Source organism: Hevea brasiliensis, unplaced genomic scaffold (genome assembly GCF_030052815.1).
Source record: "Hevea brasiliensis isolate MT/VB/25A 57/8 unplaced genomic scaffold, ASM3005281v1 Scaf9, whole genome shotgun sequence".
NCBI classification, from domain to species: domain Eukaryota; kingdom Viridiplantae; phylum Streptophyta; class Magnoliopsida; order Malpighiales; family Euphorbiaceae; genus Hevea; species Hevea brasiliensis.
This window is the reverse complement of record NW_026615310.1, coordinates 191,643-208,018: the sequence shown is the minus strand read 5'-3', so window position 1 is coordinate 208,018 and position 16,376 is coordinate 191,643. Positions and strand designations below refer to the sequence as shown.

The 16,376-nt window shown below is 31.7% G+C and overlaps 2 protein-coding genes across 3 annotated transcripts; one reads left to right on the top strand and one right to left on the bottom strand.

Annotated features, from left to right (window-relative positions):
* Window positions 1–1,188: 1,188 nt before the first annotated feature.
* On the bottom strand, window positions 1,189–1,955 carry LOC110666545 (uncharacterized). Its single transcript, XM_021827063.2, has one exon. The coding sequence runs from the start codon at window positions 1,785–1,787 to the stop codon at window positions 1,344–1,346; it is 444 nt and encodes a 147-aa protein (XP_021682755.2). The 5' UTR covers window positions 1,788–1,955; the 3' UTR covers window positions 1,189–1,343.
* Window positions 1,956–7,001: 5,046 nt separating this feature from the next.
* Window positions 7,002–8,313, top strand: LOC110665280 (probable E3 ubiquitin-protein ligase RHY1A). 2 transcript variants are annotated; one of them, XM_021825334.2, is made up of 3 exons: window positions 7,002–7,500; window positions 7,604–7,719; window positions 7,831–8,313. In XM_021825334.2, the coding sequence occupies exons 1-3, from the start codon at window positions 7,336–7,338 to the stop codon at window positions 8,108–8,110; spliced, it is 561 nt and encodes a 186-aa protein (XP_021681026.2). In that variant the 5' UTR covers window positions 7,002–7,335; the 3' UTR covers window positions 8,111–8,313. The 2 variants fall into 2 exon arrangements, with proteins under 2 accessions (XP_021681026.2, XP_021681035.2); XM_021825343.2 differs by having other exon boundaries at window positions 7,004–7,500; window positions 7,834–8,313.
* Window positions 8,314–16,376: the final 8,063 nt, after the last annotated feature.

The window sequence follows — 16,376 nt, the reverse complement described above, 5'->3', positions numbered from 1 at the left end:
ATTATCCATCAGAGTTTGATTTTATTAATTAAAATAATTTATTATAAATATATCAAATAAGAGAATGTATTTATAAAATTATTTAAAGAAAAGATTTACTTTCAATTAAAAAAAAAAAATTGCTATCACCCTTACCATATGCCATATATCATTGAACAATCACTGCCTTACTAGTATATATCAAATAACTATATTCACTAAGCAAACGTTAGAAATAATAATCATGACAATATTTTAAAGAATGGGATATGATTTTTGATTCTTTCGTATATGAGATGGATGGATCATCAAGTCAAACGAAAAAGCATCTTTAATCTCTAAGCTAACTAGGTGTTGATCATGCTTTGCAAAATATAAATCATAAAACGGAAGAAAAAAAAATCTTCAAAATAAAGTAGCATGTGCTAGAAGCTAAAAAAGAAAAGGATGGTTAGCAACCAAAGAGCTTGTTTGATATCGTTGCTGTTAAGAAAAATAATGTTTTAAATATACTATTTTGGAATATTAAAAAATAATTTAAAATTAAAATTTGTAAGTTTTAAATATAAAAATATTAAAATAATAAAATAGATTTTGCCATTTTTTTATAATAGTATTTAAAATGATATATATATATATATATATATAATTTTGACTCTCTAATCTAATACCAAGTAGACATTCAATTTTTTTTTTTAGATAAATATCTAAATTTTATATCAAAATAATCGAATTTTATCAATTTAATACATGCGCACCTTTTAATGCTAATAGAATATTCAAACATTCTTTATTATTCTTCAACCATGACAATATTAAAGAGTCCTATACTAAACCCAAGAAGAACTTAACCACCAAGAAAGAACTTGCTAAAGAGTCCTGTACTAAACCCAGACCAATCAAGCCTCCCAGCTGCACCCAATTTAATTAAGAGCAAGCAAGCTAGGTCAAGATAACATGGACAAGGAGAACAAGCTAATAAAACCATAGAGAACAGGATGATTAGATATGCTAGATCCCCAAACAAAAGGCATAGCCAGAACAAAAAATCTTATAAAATGTAAGGATCAATGGGTAGACAAGAAGTGAATAAATAAGATTTTGTATCCAAGGATGAATTCTCTCGCGTAATTCTCACTTCACAAGAGCATATGGTTTGATGTAAAGCATATAATATAATTAGCAATTTAGCAATTAAGCAAGTGGAGTAATTGTACCCATAGGGGTGTTTTAATGAAATTTCTTTAATATTTTCTCAAAAGTGGAATACAATAGTAGAAATGCATGTATGTATACATTCATGGAAATAACCAAACATAATCATGGCAAACCCAGAAGACAAGAAAAAGAAAAGAAACACCTAACTACGTACACTCAATCTCCCTCTTCGGCGACTGAGGCAATCTCGACGAGAAACTTCTCAACGGAAAGTAATTTTCGGGACTTTCATCGTGGCCTTCATCAAAATTCAAGGCGTAGCTCATAGCATCATAGTGAAAATCTGCAGAGAGAGAGTGACGCCTGCGGCGGCCACGCCCATGTGCATGCCCATTATTGGGGTGTGCATGTCGGCCGATACGCAAAATGTCGTGGGCACGAGACTTAATCCAGGTGGAAGTGGAGGAGGAGGTTCGAAGGAGTTTGGAAGATTTGTCAGCGTCAGGGGAAGGAGGTAAAGATTCATGATTATGATTGATTTTGCGAAAGGGAGAGAGTAAGGAAAATGGGTGTTTGAGTTTTAGCTTATGTTTTAGAGACGATGGAGAAGAAGGAGAGGAGGGAGGGCTACTGGGTTTGCTTTCTTCCATGAAAATGAATGGTATTTGTTAAAAAAATGGTGGTTTTATGGAGAAGAGAAAGCAGAGGAAGAGCGAGAAAAGATGGGGAAGAATGCGGAGGGTGCAGGGAAGGGTTGAGAGGTCACAGCGGAGGTGTCATTACCCTGAGAGGTTGCAGTTCTTGGGTTGTGGCTTGATTTCAGGGAATGTGGAAGTTCATTCATTTGCAATCCTATGCTTCATAAATATCAAGTAAACTTGCCTAAATTCTTAATAATAATAATAATAATAATTTTATTGTTATTAATTTATACTATAATTTTATTATATTACAAATAAACAATTTGGATTGCAATATTATAAAATTTATATTATAATTAATTTTTTACTCTTTGTACTATAATTTTATAAATTGTATTAAAATTTGAAAACAAAGTTATTCCATCTCTACTAAAATATCAAAACTATATATAGTTTTTTTTAATTAATTATAGTTCCTTTTTTGTTAAAAAAAAACTATGAAATAATAAAAACTATGAAATATGACCGACCTTTCACCTTGCCTTAAGCAAGAAACAGGAGAGCAATTTGACAGATTTAGGGTTTTAAAACCTCCACCTGGAGAGTGTCGAAGATATATCACCTTTCCCTTGTTATATATTCTCTTGATTTTATTGTTTCTAACTAATGTGAGAATAACTTCATCGTTCAACACTTCTCCATCAAGTTTAATCGGCCTGTATTCAAGTTTATAGGTTCAATTACCACTTGCAGGTGGCCCATCCACTAAAATTTGGCCTCTTCCTTACTTAAACCTAATTCGTTGTGATATTACCCACTGTACTTTTTAAGTCTCGAAATTTTACCCAATCTAATACCCTGTGAAAATTTGATAAGTGTTAAGAGACTCAACAGAAACATATGGATAACTAGAGTAGCAACAGGTAAAAATGCTTGTGAGCTTCAATCTTAGACTAAAATTCTAACTCAAAGTGTTTAGAGCAGAGTAAATTCAATTTAAAGCAACAATTAAGAATTAATTGTAACAACTGTCCCTCAACTAATTAAATATCAACATTATAATTTTAATTGTTATGCAATAAATCTCATATCTTCTTAATATTAGCCGAAATTGAGTCATTTTATTATAAAAATTACACTCACATAAATTAAAAATATAAAATTTAATGTGATTTCTACTCTATCAAATAAATTCGAAAATATAATTATACAACCATTAATTATTTTTCTCATCCTCACAAGTCACTCAAATAAAACTCACGGAATTCGGCATACCTCTCCACTTCGTGAGTTTGCTACTATACAATAACCAACTAACTACTCATATATATAAACCGTTAAAATCTAATTTTTCTGGGACTCTAATGATTAAACTTCATAATTTAAATTTTACTAAATTTCTTATTTATTTCTTTCTAAACTAAATTTTATCCTAATTAATTTTAATTATTAATTCTAATTGAACTTGGACTTCAACATAATGGTTTAATAATTTTTTTTTTATCTAAACATAGTTTATCATAGACTTAAGATATAAAATATACAATAAAATTCATCTCATAATTATATAAATCTCGCATATTTATGTTTTAGATGATAATGAACCAAATAAAAATTTCCCAAATTCAATAACGCCTCTTTCAATTCTGCTCATATGGTAGGATCATGTTACCCATATAAATTTTCTACCATAAAGAGGCAAAGTCAATTAGACAGCAAACATATAAATAATTGTGAAATTTCTTAACCCTACCCGAGATAAAATCAACACTTTCCCTGTCTTTGGTTTTAATACTTGAATGAAGTCACCAATAATCAACCAATAGAGACTAAATAAGCTCCAATTAAACTTTTGACTTAAATAAATAATTTTAAAATTATTTATTTAAGATTAAATTAATACATTATTTATTAGAAATCTACATTTATTTACTATCCCTATAGGATCAGAAGAGGCAGATGAGGTGGAAGTATGGAAGGTTATATTATATAACACGTTGTTTCTTCAGACAAAGTAAACAAGAATGAATTTTTATTTTTATTTTTTTTAATTATTATAGTATTTATTTTACAAGTTAGTAATTTTTTTTTAATTTTTACAATGCACGTCTTTTACAAATGTCTCACCTCTACCAGAAATTAGATTATTTGACCTTAAATGAATAGTTTTAAGTTATTTAGGTCATGTTCGATAATATTAGCCGTTCTAATAGTTATTAATTATTTTAGTAACTGTCAACTATTTTAGTAGCTATTAACTACTAAATATTGGCTATTAGTAATTAGCTATTTATATAGCTGTTAAAGTAGAAGTGTTCGATAAAAGTAACTATTAGATTAGTTGTTAAATGTAAAAATAATAATAAAATCTTGTTGACTTTAGTTAAAACGCTCTCTTAACCTTTAAAAGTTAGGAGATATAGTTTTTTATAAACCACTTATTCGATCTCTAAAAACTAATATAAATATTATGTCATCGAACAATATAAATAAAAGAAGTAGTGTTTTAACTCTAATCAAAACACTAAACACTACTTTAAAAGCTGTTGTCGAATAGAGTCTTAGATAGAAGAGTTAATATAGGCTTATTTAATCTTTAATGAATTGTTCAAGGACTTATTTAGCTTTTTTTTTCCTACATTTATACGTCAATCTATAATAGGGCCCATAATAAAACCAAGCCACCAACCATTAGCAAATCACCTTTTCAAATTAGGTAAACACTAAATAATATTATATTTAAGATTAAATGATTTATATTACATATTAGCAAGTAATGTCATGTAACAATGTGCCAAATTCATTTTATAAGAAAAGTGGGCGATTCCCACAAGAATACTACTTCAATTTTAAAATATGGTGTTTTTTTTTTTTAAAAAAAATTGTTTTGAAGGGGACAAAGGGATAAATAATTGAATATAGTTTATTTACTTCATGTGTCTATCAAATATAATAGGTTTCTTGTTTATTTTAAAGTTGGAATATGCATTGGAGGCCAACCCTCTCCTCCTTGTAAAATCCCCTATATTCACAATTAATTAAATGTTGCCAAGATTCAATGATTTCATCAAAGTATGTTAAAAATGGAATTGATCTTGAATTCAAAAACGTTCTACAAGATTTGGTTGAATTGTAACAATTTTTTTTTTTGAAAACTGATGTATATAAATTAGAGTTTTTTTTTATAGCTATAAAAAAAATTATAGTAGTTGAAATTCAATTATTAACATTCAATTTTAGATAAATTAATTAAATTTTTTTATCATTTTTTAAAATTAAAAATAAATATAAAATAAAGATTTTTTTTTAATACATGCTTTTATGACACTAGTTGAAAAGAAGTTAAAGGATTAAGTGCTCTCTCGTTATTAATCATGATAAAAAAAAAAAACTATTTTTCTAATAAGCAAATTATGAAATAATAATTTTTTTAAATAAATCATTTAAAAAAATTAAAAGAATTCTCAAACAATTATGCATGAATTTTATTTATTTAAAATAAAAAATAATAATTAAAAATAATTAAATTCTTTTATTTCGAAAAATGAAAATTAATTTAAAAAATTAATTAAATTAAATTCTGACAAAATCATAAATTTCAAAAAAGGGGAATTGGAGTAGCTGAAAGAGTTAACTGTTTCTTAAGAGTTGGAATTAGTGGTTAAAGTTATGATAAGGAAGTGAATCGAAATTAGATCAAATTAATTCAATTTTAGTTAATTTTGGTTTTTAATCGATTGTAATCTAATTTAAAGGTAGTTTTGATTTGGATTTTCAATTGTTTTGATTTCAATTTAAAACCGATTTTATCCATGTAGAGCTCTTTAAAACTATTACTATTTGAAAAAAAAAAAATAGGTGTGACTCGAAATGATATCAACGGTTTGAATCGCTAATTCCAATTTAAGATCTCAAAAGAGCGGCCCTTGATCGATTTCTTATAATTCAATTCAAAATGAATACAATTTATTAAATTGTTGATCTAGGTTGATCTGATATTTAACCCTGAGTTGATCTCAATCAAATTCAAAAGCTGAACCGACCCTGAGAGGCCTAAGAATATTCCTTAACCGTGAACTGAATTGAGAAAGTTATAAAACCTTGTTTTTTTTTTAATTTTTATTTTGTGCCAAGTATTTTTAATTATGCCAATTTTATGAATATATTAATTAATTAATTAATTAAATTCTTATTTCTATATAATACACTCACATACACTCTACGATTAATATGAAATTTCGAAAAATCAGTCCACTAGCAAATAGACCTGCCTTGATTTTTTTTTGCCACAGACTCTCCCTTCGACTTTTAGTATTAATATGATAACTACTAAATAATTTATAATTTAACTTACCTATAACAGGATATATATATGTGTGTTTTAATATATTATAAATTAATTTATAATAATAACTACTTATTATAGTATTAATAAAGTAATTATTAAATAATTTATAATTTAGATATAATAAAAAATATCATTTATATACATGCTAAATAATTAAAAGAAGAAAATATTTTATTGTTAACTAAATTTAATTTTAAAAATTAAAACATAAAAAATAAAAGGATAAATAATTGAGTCCATTTATTAAATATAGATGATAGATTTTGAGTTTGAAAGAGTCAAAATTACGAGTTATATATATTAATTTTGTTATAATTTAAAAGTGTTTAGTTTGATTTATAAGTCAATTAAATTTATTTATAAGTAAAAAATTATAAGTAGTTTAATATTTAATTTAACTTATAAGTTAAAAATTTATTTAAAATAAATTAAAAATTTTAAATAAAAATATTATACTTATAACTTATCTATTTATTTTAAAATTATTTTTTAACTAAATAAAAAATTATATTATTTTAATAATTTTTAAAAAAATTAACATTATCCTCATTTTAATAATTATAATATTTAATTGAATATCTTTTATAATTTTAATTAATTAAATTATTTTTAAATATTTTTTAATTAAATATTAAATTATTTTTACTTTTAAATAATTTTATTAAATAATTAATTATTTATTTTTAATTTAATTTATAAATTAAGAAAAAATTTAAATCAAAAAGTTAAAAGCAAATAGACCAACTAAACAAGATAAAAATAATTTACTCTAAAAAACGGTGGGTGGGTGGTCACATGAGCCATACCTCGTAATCATGTGCGGGTTGTCTGGTTTGAAACCGAGGGCTATATGACTCCTTGTTTTTGTGGGCGAGGTGGTTGGTGACATACTTGGTAAAGGTAAGGTGCAATGAAGTTTCCTCATCTCCTTCTCCTTTCTTTTACGATTATTGAATAATATGATTTTTTTAAAAAATTTTCCAAGAATATTAATTCTTTATTGAAAAGCTATGAGCCATTCAAACCCATCTCTTGTCTGTATTTTTTAATGGGTTCTTACTGTTTTTATCTCTTTTGATCTCTTCCTCTTCTGCAGTATTCTTTATAAAGGATACAGTTTTTCTTTCACATCTCTGCTTCTTGAAGAACTTGTGTATGTTCAGGCAGCCTGTAGATAGAGAGAGAAGAGGGTATTGAGGTTTTTAATCAATGGCTGGTATGTTGCCTGGTGTTGAATGTGCTCGTCGGAGACGGTTCCATCAGAGCAGCGGTGATTCACTCGGTGGCGCTGCTGCCTTTGGCTTAACAAGGAGATCTTCTTTTTGCTTGTACACAAGCAACCATGAAGCTTCTCATCCTTCAATCTCTTCTATGGTAAATCTCTCTCTCATGTTCCTGAATTTTTTTTCCTTTGATTATTGGGTTTTTGGCGATTGTTATTGAGTTTTTGTTTTTCTTTTGATTGAATTGAATTTAGCAAAGAAGCATAGCAAACCAGGCTTGTGAGGATGAGAAGCTGGGAGGATTGGCAAGACAAGCCAAGCAGAGATTAGATGAGAGGCTAAGAACACAGGGAAAATCAGCATCCAAAAGGTAATTAACTAAACAATTTGAACTTTCATAGATCCAAGTACCATCCCAATTAAATTTTAATTGAGTTTTTTCTTTTTTTTTTTTAATTATCTTGAATTTAATTTGGCATAGCAGCACAGGAAGCTTGAGGAGTGCAGAATTGCAGACAGAAGTGTATGGTTCAAAGAAGAATAGTAATGGGTCAAATAAGAAGTTCAATTGGGCAAAATTGAGCTGGAAAGCTGCTGACCAAGATGAGTGCACCATATGCCTCGAAAGGTTCAAGTCTGGTGAGACCCTGGTGCACCTACCATGTGCACATAGGTTCCATTGCAGATGCTTGGTGCCTTGGCTAGAGAACAATGGTCACTGCCCTTGTTGCAGAATGGAAATTCATGTTGAACTTTCCTGATAATAATATTCCTCCATAATTATTAATTTTTCATTTCTTTTTTCATGTTTTTGTAGATATATGTGCCAAAGAGAATTTAGAAAAGGACTATTGTTGTAGTCTTGTAGAGCTGTGTGCCACGGCTGCAGCCATGAGATTGTGAGTTCAATCCCTTCTTCTGATGTATCAAAAGAAAATTTTAATGTTAGAAGATAAATTGATAATGGTAGTGTTTGTAAAATTATTTTTATACTCAACTGACTTTGAATTTGAGAAATAATTCTGAAATGCATCTCGGTGAAGTTAAACCTTAATTGATAAGGAAAAGGAACTCCTGATTAATTTACTTGTTTAAAATAAAGAATTTATTTAATTTTATTATTTAGAATAATTAAAAATAAAATAAAATAAATATATTTCTATTTCAATTTTACGTTTATTTATAAAAAAATAAATATAAATATTTTGATTTTTAATGGGAGAGAAATTGAATTATTTTAAAATTATATTTCTTTTAATATGAATTTATATTTTTCAAAATAATTTATTTTCTTAAACTAAAGTAATTAAATTTTAAACTTTTTAAATATGATAACTAGTTAAATGAAATTTAATTGAATTAAATCATGATCAATAATTATTCAAAAAAAAATCATGATCAATAAGTCAGCTCCAATATACTCCAAGACATCTTAGTATAAATCCTACCTAAAATTGAGCTCTATTTTTTTTTTTCAATTCTTGTGCAAGTAGTTAAAAAGGAGTTGGAATATGTTCATGGCTTTTGGCAAATCTGATGCTCTTTGCACCTAAAGCCTGCTTATTATATCCTGTTTTGGGAATTTTCATTAGGATATAACACAAAGCCTTAGGTGCTAAATATTGTTTTAGCTTTCTTTTTAGTAGGAGAATAAGAGGGTAGAGATTCGAAATCTAAATTTATCACATGAATTATATATTTTCAGTTATTGAATTAAATTAAATTAAATTAATATTATTTTAGATTTTTTTTTTTAATAGAGGTGGCATATAGATTTGTTTGGGCAGATTTGTGTTATTTAAATTGTGGGTCATTTCAATTTTATTTATAAATAAATAAATAAATAGAATCATTTTAGATTGTGAATTATTTGAGTTATCCATTAAGTGGTTATATAAAAGGAATTTCTAGTTAGATTTGAAATAATTTATAAGCACTCATTATTTATAGGTTAATTTAAATTTATAAATATTTAAAATTTTAAATAGTTATATATTTAATTAAAGTGTTTATAAGTGACTGATAAACAGTTAATGTATTTGATAAAAAATAGCTTATAAGCACATTTATTATTAAAATGTCTAAAAAGATATTAAAAGAGATTTATGATGAAATTTTAAAAATTAAATGAGAATAATATAGTAAAATATTTAGTTAAATTAGCTTATAAGTACAAAACTTATAAGTATCAAAATGAAAAATTGAGTGTCGCTCATTTTTCTTTTCTATTTTTAAGTTCAAAAATTATTATAAACAAATAAATCAGCTTATATTTAGACCTTATAAAATAAGATAAATACCTCTAAATTATGACTCTTTTAAAGTAAAAATATTATTTTTAGGATATTAATCTTTATTTATTTAATTTTAATTGAAATTTGAGTTGGAATCATCCAAACAAATTGGATTATAAGGATTATCAGATAATTAAGTTAAATGAATTTAGATTGAATTAGTGCGAGAGGTCGAAATTTACCATGCGATTTTGGGATATACAAAGGATTAATGATAAATTAATATCAGGTCCTTGTAGTTTGTCAAAATTAATAATATTTATATTATTTAGTCTCTAAAGTTTTAACCATTCATACTATTTAATCCCTACAGTTTTAACTGTGTATACTATTTAGTCCCTTTGATTAAAGGCTAAAGTAAGTTTATCAACGTTGTCTTTGACAAAAATTCTAACAAAATGACTAAAAAATTTAATTTTACAAAATATAAAAACGTTTTAATTGAATTTTTAGAAAAATAGTATTAAGTAATTAATTTGCAAGAAAGCACCACACTACCTACATTGTAGGTGAAACTATTTGTTAGATATATATTGTAACGTCCCTAATTGCAATTAATTGAAATAACTTTCAGGCACCTAATTTAATAGTTAGGGTCAAATGTTATATAAACCCAATTTTATCTTTCCTATCGCACCCATGTGGGACTTACATATGTGTAGCCAATAATATATTTAGGTCACCCTAACTCCCACAAAAATTCAATGCAGTTCCTTTCAGAAGAGAACAGAAATTTTTGTTTTTTAGCAGAAAATCTGGTGATTATATTGGAAGAGAATTACACGCATTAATTTATCTAAAAAAGATGATGCATTTTGATTCTAAATTCTTATCACTTCCTATCTGCAATTAGCATCACTAATCCATACAATTATCAAAGTCTAATCTTCCTTTTGTAGTTTCCTGAGGGTACTTTGACTGACAAATGATATTATTCTAAATTTCCAATCTTTAAAAGTTGAGAATTGTTGAGAAGGAATTCTCTTTCAATTATGGAAAAACGGAGAGTTTTGTACAATAATAATGCCTTTATTTTTTTATTACATATTTTTTTGTGAAATTTATAATTTGGCCCCTCAATTTTAAGAAATTAATTATTTAGATACTTTTCCCCTGGTGGGAGAGGTTGTGCTGTCTGTGTATCCATTAATTTTAGGTAAGAGACAAAAATGATTGAATGTGATGAGGACTTGCGATATATGGTATGCAAGTGTGATTATATTTGAACGAAAGATCACTGTCTATCTATTCTTTTGCCCCATCTTCAAGTTGCAAATTGCAATGCAAATAATGCACCACTCTTGTCCATAAAGTGGGCCAACGATATTTGAATTATAGCTTGGAAAATTATGAGATAGCTCAAAAGAAATTATAAATTGATTGAATACAATGTTGAAACCTTGCTATTTACACTTCACAATTATTTGACAATATTGTTTTGATCCAAGAATGTGAAATGCACTTGTGAGAGATCCCATTTTATTAAATTTTAAGCATCTTTTGTTACCCAAATCCTTTTTTTTTTTTTAAATAAAATTTTAAATTTATATTCGTTTAAAATAAATTTAATTATCTCCTTATATTTGTGTGTGTAGGAAGGAATATAAGTGTAATACTCCTAATTTTTAAATTTATTATTTTGTGAAAAAATATTAATATTTTATTTTATTTAAATTTTAGGAAATTATTTGATTTGGGCCTATAATATATTTGTCATGTCGGATCTGTAAACTTATTAAAAGCATGTATGTTGGACTGGATGAGGGAGTCGAGCTCCCATTTATTTTTATGACATTTGATTATATGGAGGGTAAGCTGAGCTCCCCAGATGATTATATATTGTGTTTACAGGTCGGGTGAGTCAAAAACTCCTCGTTGTATGATCCATTTTATGGCCGGACTCTGTCCGGTTGAATTCTTGAAATTGGGCCCAAATGGGCCTTAGAGTTGGGTTGAGGAATAGTTAGTCTTACTACGGGCCTCAGGGGCTTTAGGCTGGCCTAGGTCCTAGTGCCGGTCCGGCCCATAGGTTGGGTCGTGACAAATGTGGTATCAGAGCTTAGACTTCAGATTCATAGGGAATATTTGTCTAAAGTGTTGGGAAAAGTTTAATAGGAGTCACATGCGGAATATAGGGTCCACATTCGTCTTGCATTGTCATCTTTACTTCTAGTTTCTTCTTTTATATAATTGTGTATAAATATGAGTCTATAGAGTTGTGTAACATGCCGTTTTGAAATTTCATGGGCTAATGCTGCTGAATTTCAGGAAAATGCGTAAAAGCAGGAGAACTGCCACTGCACCAGAACCAGATGTGCTTGACGAGGTGTCGGCATAGGATGAAGCGCCTGCCCCGAGGAGGCGGGATAGGAGGCCTAAAGCTGCTCAAGTAGAAGAGCAGCTGCCACCAGTTTAGGATCAGTCTTTTATGGCCTGGGTCCCATGGACCCAATGGCAGCTACTCTAGTTAGTTTACAGAGAATCATCGATATGATGACACAGTATATGGTCCACCCTCCCCAACAATAGCAGTCCACCGCACCAAGAGGGAAACCTTATAAACAAATAATTAATTTCAAGAAGTTGGTGTCGGGTACTTATGATGTGTCAGTTGATACTTATCGATTTTTAGATTCCTGCAGATAGGCAGGGAGGGAGTTGCAGTTGACTGACAGGAGACTTATAGAGTGTGTGCAGCATGTCATAGGGCCTATGCCTAGACAATGGATGAATGACTACATATTACCTCGGATGGAAGGTTTGTCATGGACCTAGTTTGTGAAACTGTTTATCAACAGGTTTGTGCCAGAAAGTTTCAGAGATCAAAAGTAGTGGGCCTTTGAGGCCTTAAGACAGAATGGCAGGTCTGTAGATGAATATGCTACAGAATTTCTAGAACTGAGCAGGTATGCCCCTACAGCAGTGGCTACAGAAAGTATGAAGGTGAAAATGTTCCTAAAGGGGCTGGATAGGAGGTATGCAAATTTGGCCATGATGTCTGATCAGTTTTTTGATATGTTAGTTGATCGAGTCCTACAGATTGAGATTAGTTATACAGGAGATGACAGCGGAAGGGCAAAGAAAAATAGAGCAGAGGGTTCTTCAGGTGTTCCCCACATGGATACTACGGATAGCGGAGGCCAAAGTAATTACAGAGGAAGAAGTAGGAATAAGAAGAGTGGTTTTAGACACAAATCTCGAGGATTTAGACCAGGGTACGAATCCAGCAGTGGTTACAATTCAGGATACAACAGTTCTGGGTCTGGTTCAGGATTCTCCCTTGCACCTTGCACACAGTGTGGAAGATGACATTCAGAACCTTGTATGATGGGTTCAGGAGTATGTTTCAGGTGTGGCCAACAAGGTCACTTTGCTAGGGAATGCCCCATGTTCAGTGAGCCACAAATGGGATCATAGGGTTCTGTTGCAAATGTTCCTCGTCAGTTGTATCCTAGTGCTTCCAGCATGGCAGGTAGTCAGTTCAGTGGCCAACAAGGCTGAGGACAAGGAGGACGTGGATTTGGAGGCAGATCAAGAGGTAGAAGTCAATATCAGAGTTCTACAACGCAGGGTAGGGGTCAAGCTCGGGTTTTCACCCTGACCCACCAGGATGCTCAGGCTTCCAATGCAGTTGTGGTAGGTATTCTTCTAGTCTATTTCTATGAGGCTCGTGTTTTGATAGATCCGGGTGCTTCGCACTCATTTGTCTCCCTAGTGTTTGCCATGAGAATAGGTAGGAACCCTACAACTTTAGAATACCCTTTGTCTGTAGCTACCCTGCTTAGTGACAACATAGATGTAGATATGGTTTTTCCGGGTAGCCCAGTAATAGTGGATGAAAAGATCCTCCCAGCAGACTTGGTTCCTCTACCAGTAATGGATTTCGATGTAATTTTGGGAATGAATTGGTTGACAACTCATTATGCCACTTTAGACTATAGGAACAAAAAGGTGTATTTCCATATACCTAGAGTGGAAGAGTTTAGCTTTGATGGTGACAAGAGCGTGGCTCCATATAATTTGGTGTTAGCAATTAGTGCTACAAAAATGTTGAGGCATGGATATCAAGGGTATTTGGCATTGGTGAGAGATACATCTGTAGAAGGTGTCAACATGGAAAATGTTCCTATTGTCAGAGAATTCATGGATGTCTTCCCTGAGGAGCTTCCAGGGTTACCACCAAGAAGGGAAATAGAGTTCTGCATTAATGTTGTGCCGGGTACAAACCCCATATCAATGCCGCCTTGCAGGATGGCGCCAGCAGAATTAAAAGAGTTAAAGGAGCAACTACAGGAGCTTTTGGACAAATGTTTCATACGTCCGAGCACTTCACCCTGAGGCGCTCCTGTTCTATTTGTGAGAAAGAAAGATGAGTCCTTGAGGTTGTGTGTTGATTATAGACAGCTGAACAGGGTGACTGTGAAGAACAAGTATCCACTTCCTCGGATCAATGATCTGTTTGATCAACTCCAAGGGGCTAGATTTTTTTCTAAGATAGACCTATGATCAGGCTACCATCAGTTGAGAGCAAGGATGAGGATGTGTCCAAAACAGCATTCAGGACAAGATATGGTCATTATGAGTTCTTGGTGATGTCTTTTGGACTCACTAATGCACCAGCAGCCTTCATAGACTTGATGAACAGGGTGTTCAGGCTATTCCTGGACCATTTCATCATCGTATTCATAGATGACATTTTGATATACTCTCAAACTGAGGAAGAACACGTGTGGCACTTGAGGATGGTGTTGCAGACTTTGAGGGAGCACCAGCTATATGCAAAATTTTCAAAATGTGAATTTTGGCTAGAAAGTATCTCATTCTCGGGACACGTGGTTTCTAGTGAAGGCATTCAAGTGGATCCCAAGAAAATTGAGGCTGTAACTGATTGGCTTAGGCCTACAACAGTCACTGAGATGCAAAGTTTTCTGGGCTAGCTAACTACTATAGGCATTTTGTGCAGGATTTTTCCAGGATAGCAGCTCCCCTAACTAAGTTAACTTAGAAGAATGTTCCATTCATTTGGACAGATGATTGTGAGGAGAGTTTCTAGAAGCTTAAGGAATGTCTAACCACCGCCCCAGTGTTGACACTACCGATGAGTGGTGAAGGATATACCGTGTACTATGATGCTTCCAGAGTTGGCGTAGGGTGTGTTTTGATGTAGAATGGAAAGGTAGTGGCTTATGCTTCAAGGTAGCTAAAGAGGCATGAGCAGAACTACCCCACCCATGATTTGGAAATGGTGGCTGTAGTATTTGCACTAAAGATCTGGAGACACTACTTGTATGGTGAAGTGTGCGAGATATACAACGACCATAAGAGTTTGAAGTACATCTTCCAACAGAGGGATTTAAATTTGAGATAGAGGAGATGGATGGAGCTTCTGAAGGACTATGATTATTCCATCCAATACCACCCTGGAAAGGCTAATGTAGTAGCAGATGCTTTGAGCAGAAAATCTTCTAGCAGCTTGGCGCACATATCAGAAGAGAAGAGACTGTTGATTCAGAAAGTACATGAGTTGCTGGATCAAGGTTTGATCTTAGATCTTTCAGATGAGGGGGTATTATTGGCCCATTTTTCAGTGAGACCAGACCTATGAGATAGAGTCAGAGTTTCCCAGCACAGAGACCAACAATTGATGAAGATCATAGAAAGAGTACAGCAGGGTGAAGGTGGTGAGTTTGGATTTGCTAATGATGGCGCCCTTATGCAAGGTTCTAGGATATGTGTGCCCGACGTGGACAATCTTTGAAATGAAATCATGCGAGAGACACACTATACACTGTACAATGTCCACCCAGGCTCCACCAAGATGTACCATGATGTGAAAGATAGCTATTGGTGGAATGGCATGAAGAGAGACATAGCAGACTTTATGTCTAAGTGCTTGACTTGTCAGAAGGTGAAATTTGAACATCAGAGGCCGTCAGGGAAGCTACAAGAGCTCCCTATCCCAAAATGGAAGTGGGAGATGATTACTATGAATTTTGTGACTGGGTTATCTCGTACCACGCAGGAATATAATTCGATATGGGTAATTGTAAACTGCTTAACTAAATCAGCTCATTTCTTGCTCGTGAAGACCACATATTCTGTTGCACAGTACGCCCGGCTCTATATTCGAGAAATAGTCAGATTTCATGGAGTTCCTACTTCCATAATATCTAACAGAGAGCACCAGTTCATTTCTCGATTTTGGAGGAAGTTGCAGGAGGCACTTGGCTCACAGTTGAACTTTAGTACTACTTTCCACCCTCAGACAGATGGGCAGTCCGAAAGGACAATCCAAACATTAGAAGACATGCTTCACATTTGTGTTTTGGATTTTGGAGGTCAATGGGATGATCAGCTACCCTTGGTAGAGTTTGCCTACAACAACAATTATCATTCCAGCATAGGGATGGCACCCTATGAGGCGCTATATGGCAGAAAGTGTAGGTCTTCTTTGTGTTGGACAAAAATGGGAGAAGCGAAGGTGCATGATATAGACCTAGTGCAGTACACTTCAAAGATAGTTCCTTTAATCAGGGAACAATTGAAAACAGCTTTCAGTGGGCAGAAAAGTTATGCAGATCCTAGACGGAGGGATGTAGAGTTTGCAGTAGGCGATTACGTATTCCTGAAGGTTTCTCCAATAAAGGGAGTCATGAGATTTGGAAAGAAAGGCAAGTTGGCACCTCGATATATTGGACCTTTTGAGGTTACTGATAGAGTTGGAGCAGTTGCC

Bases quoted from the DNA above. Each gene is read 5' to 3' on its own strand.
- LOC110665280 (XM_021825334.2), top strand. From the start codon at position 7,336: ATGGCTGGTATGTTGCCTGGTGTTGAATGTGCTCGTCGGAGACGGTTC. The intron at 7,501-7,603 runs GTAAATCTCTCT...AATTGAATTTAG, and splicing joins ATCCTTCAATCTCTTCTATG to CAAAGAAGCATAGCAAACCA. The intron at 7,720-7,830 runs GTAATTAACTAA...AATTTGGCATAG, and splicing joins GGAAAATCAGCATCCAAAAG to CAGCACAGGAAGCTTGAGGA.
- LOC110666545 (XM_021827063.2), bottom strand. From the start codon at position 1,787: ATGGAAGAAAGCAAACCCAGTAGCCCTCCCTCCTCTCCTTCTTCTCCA.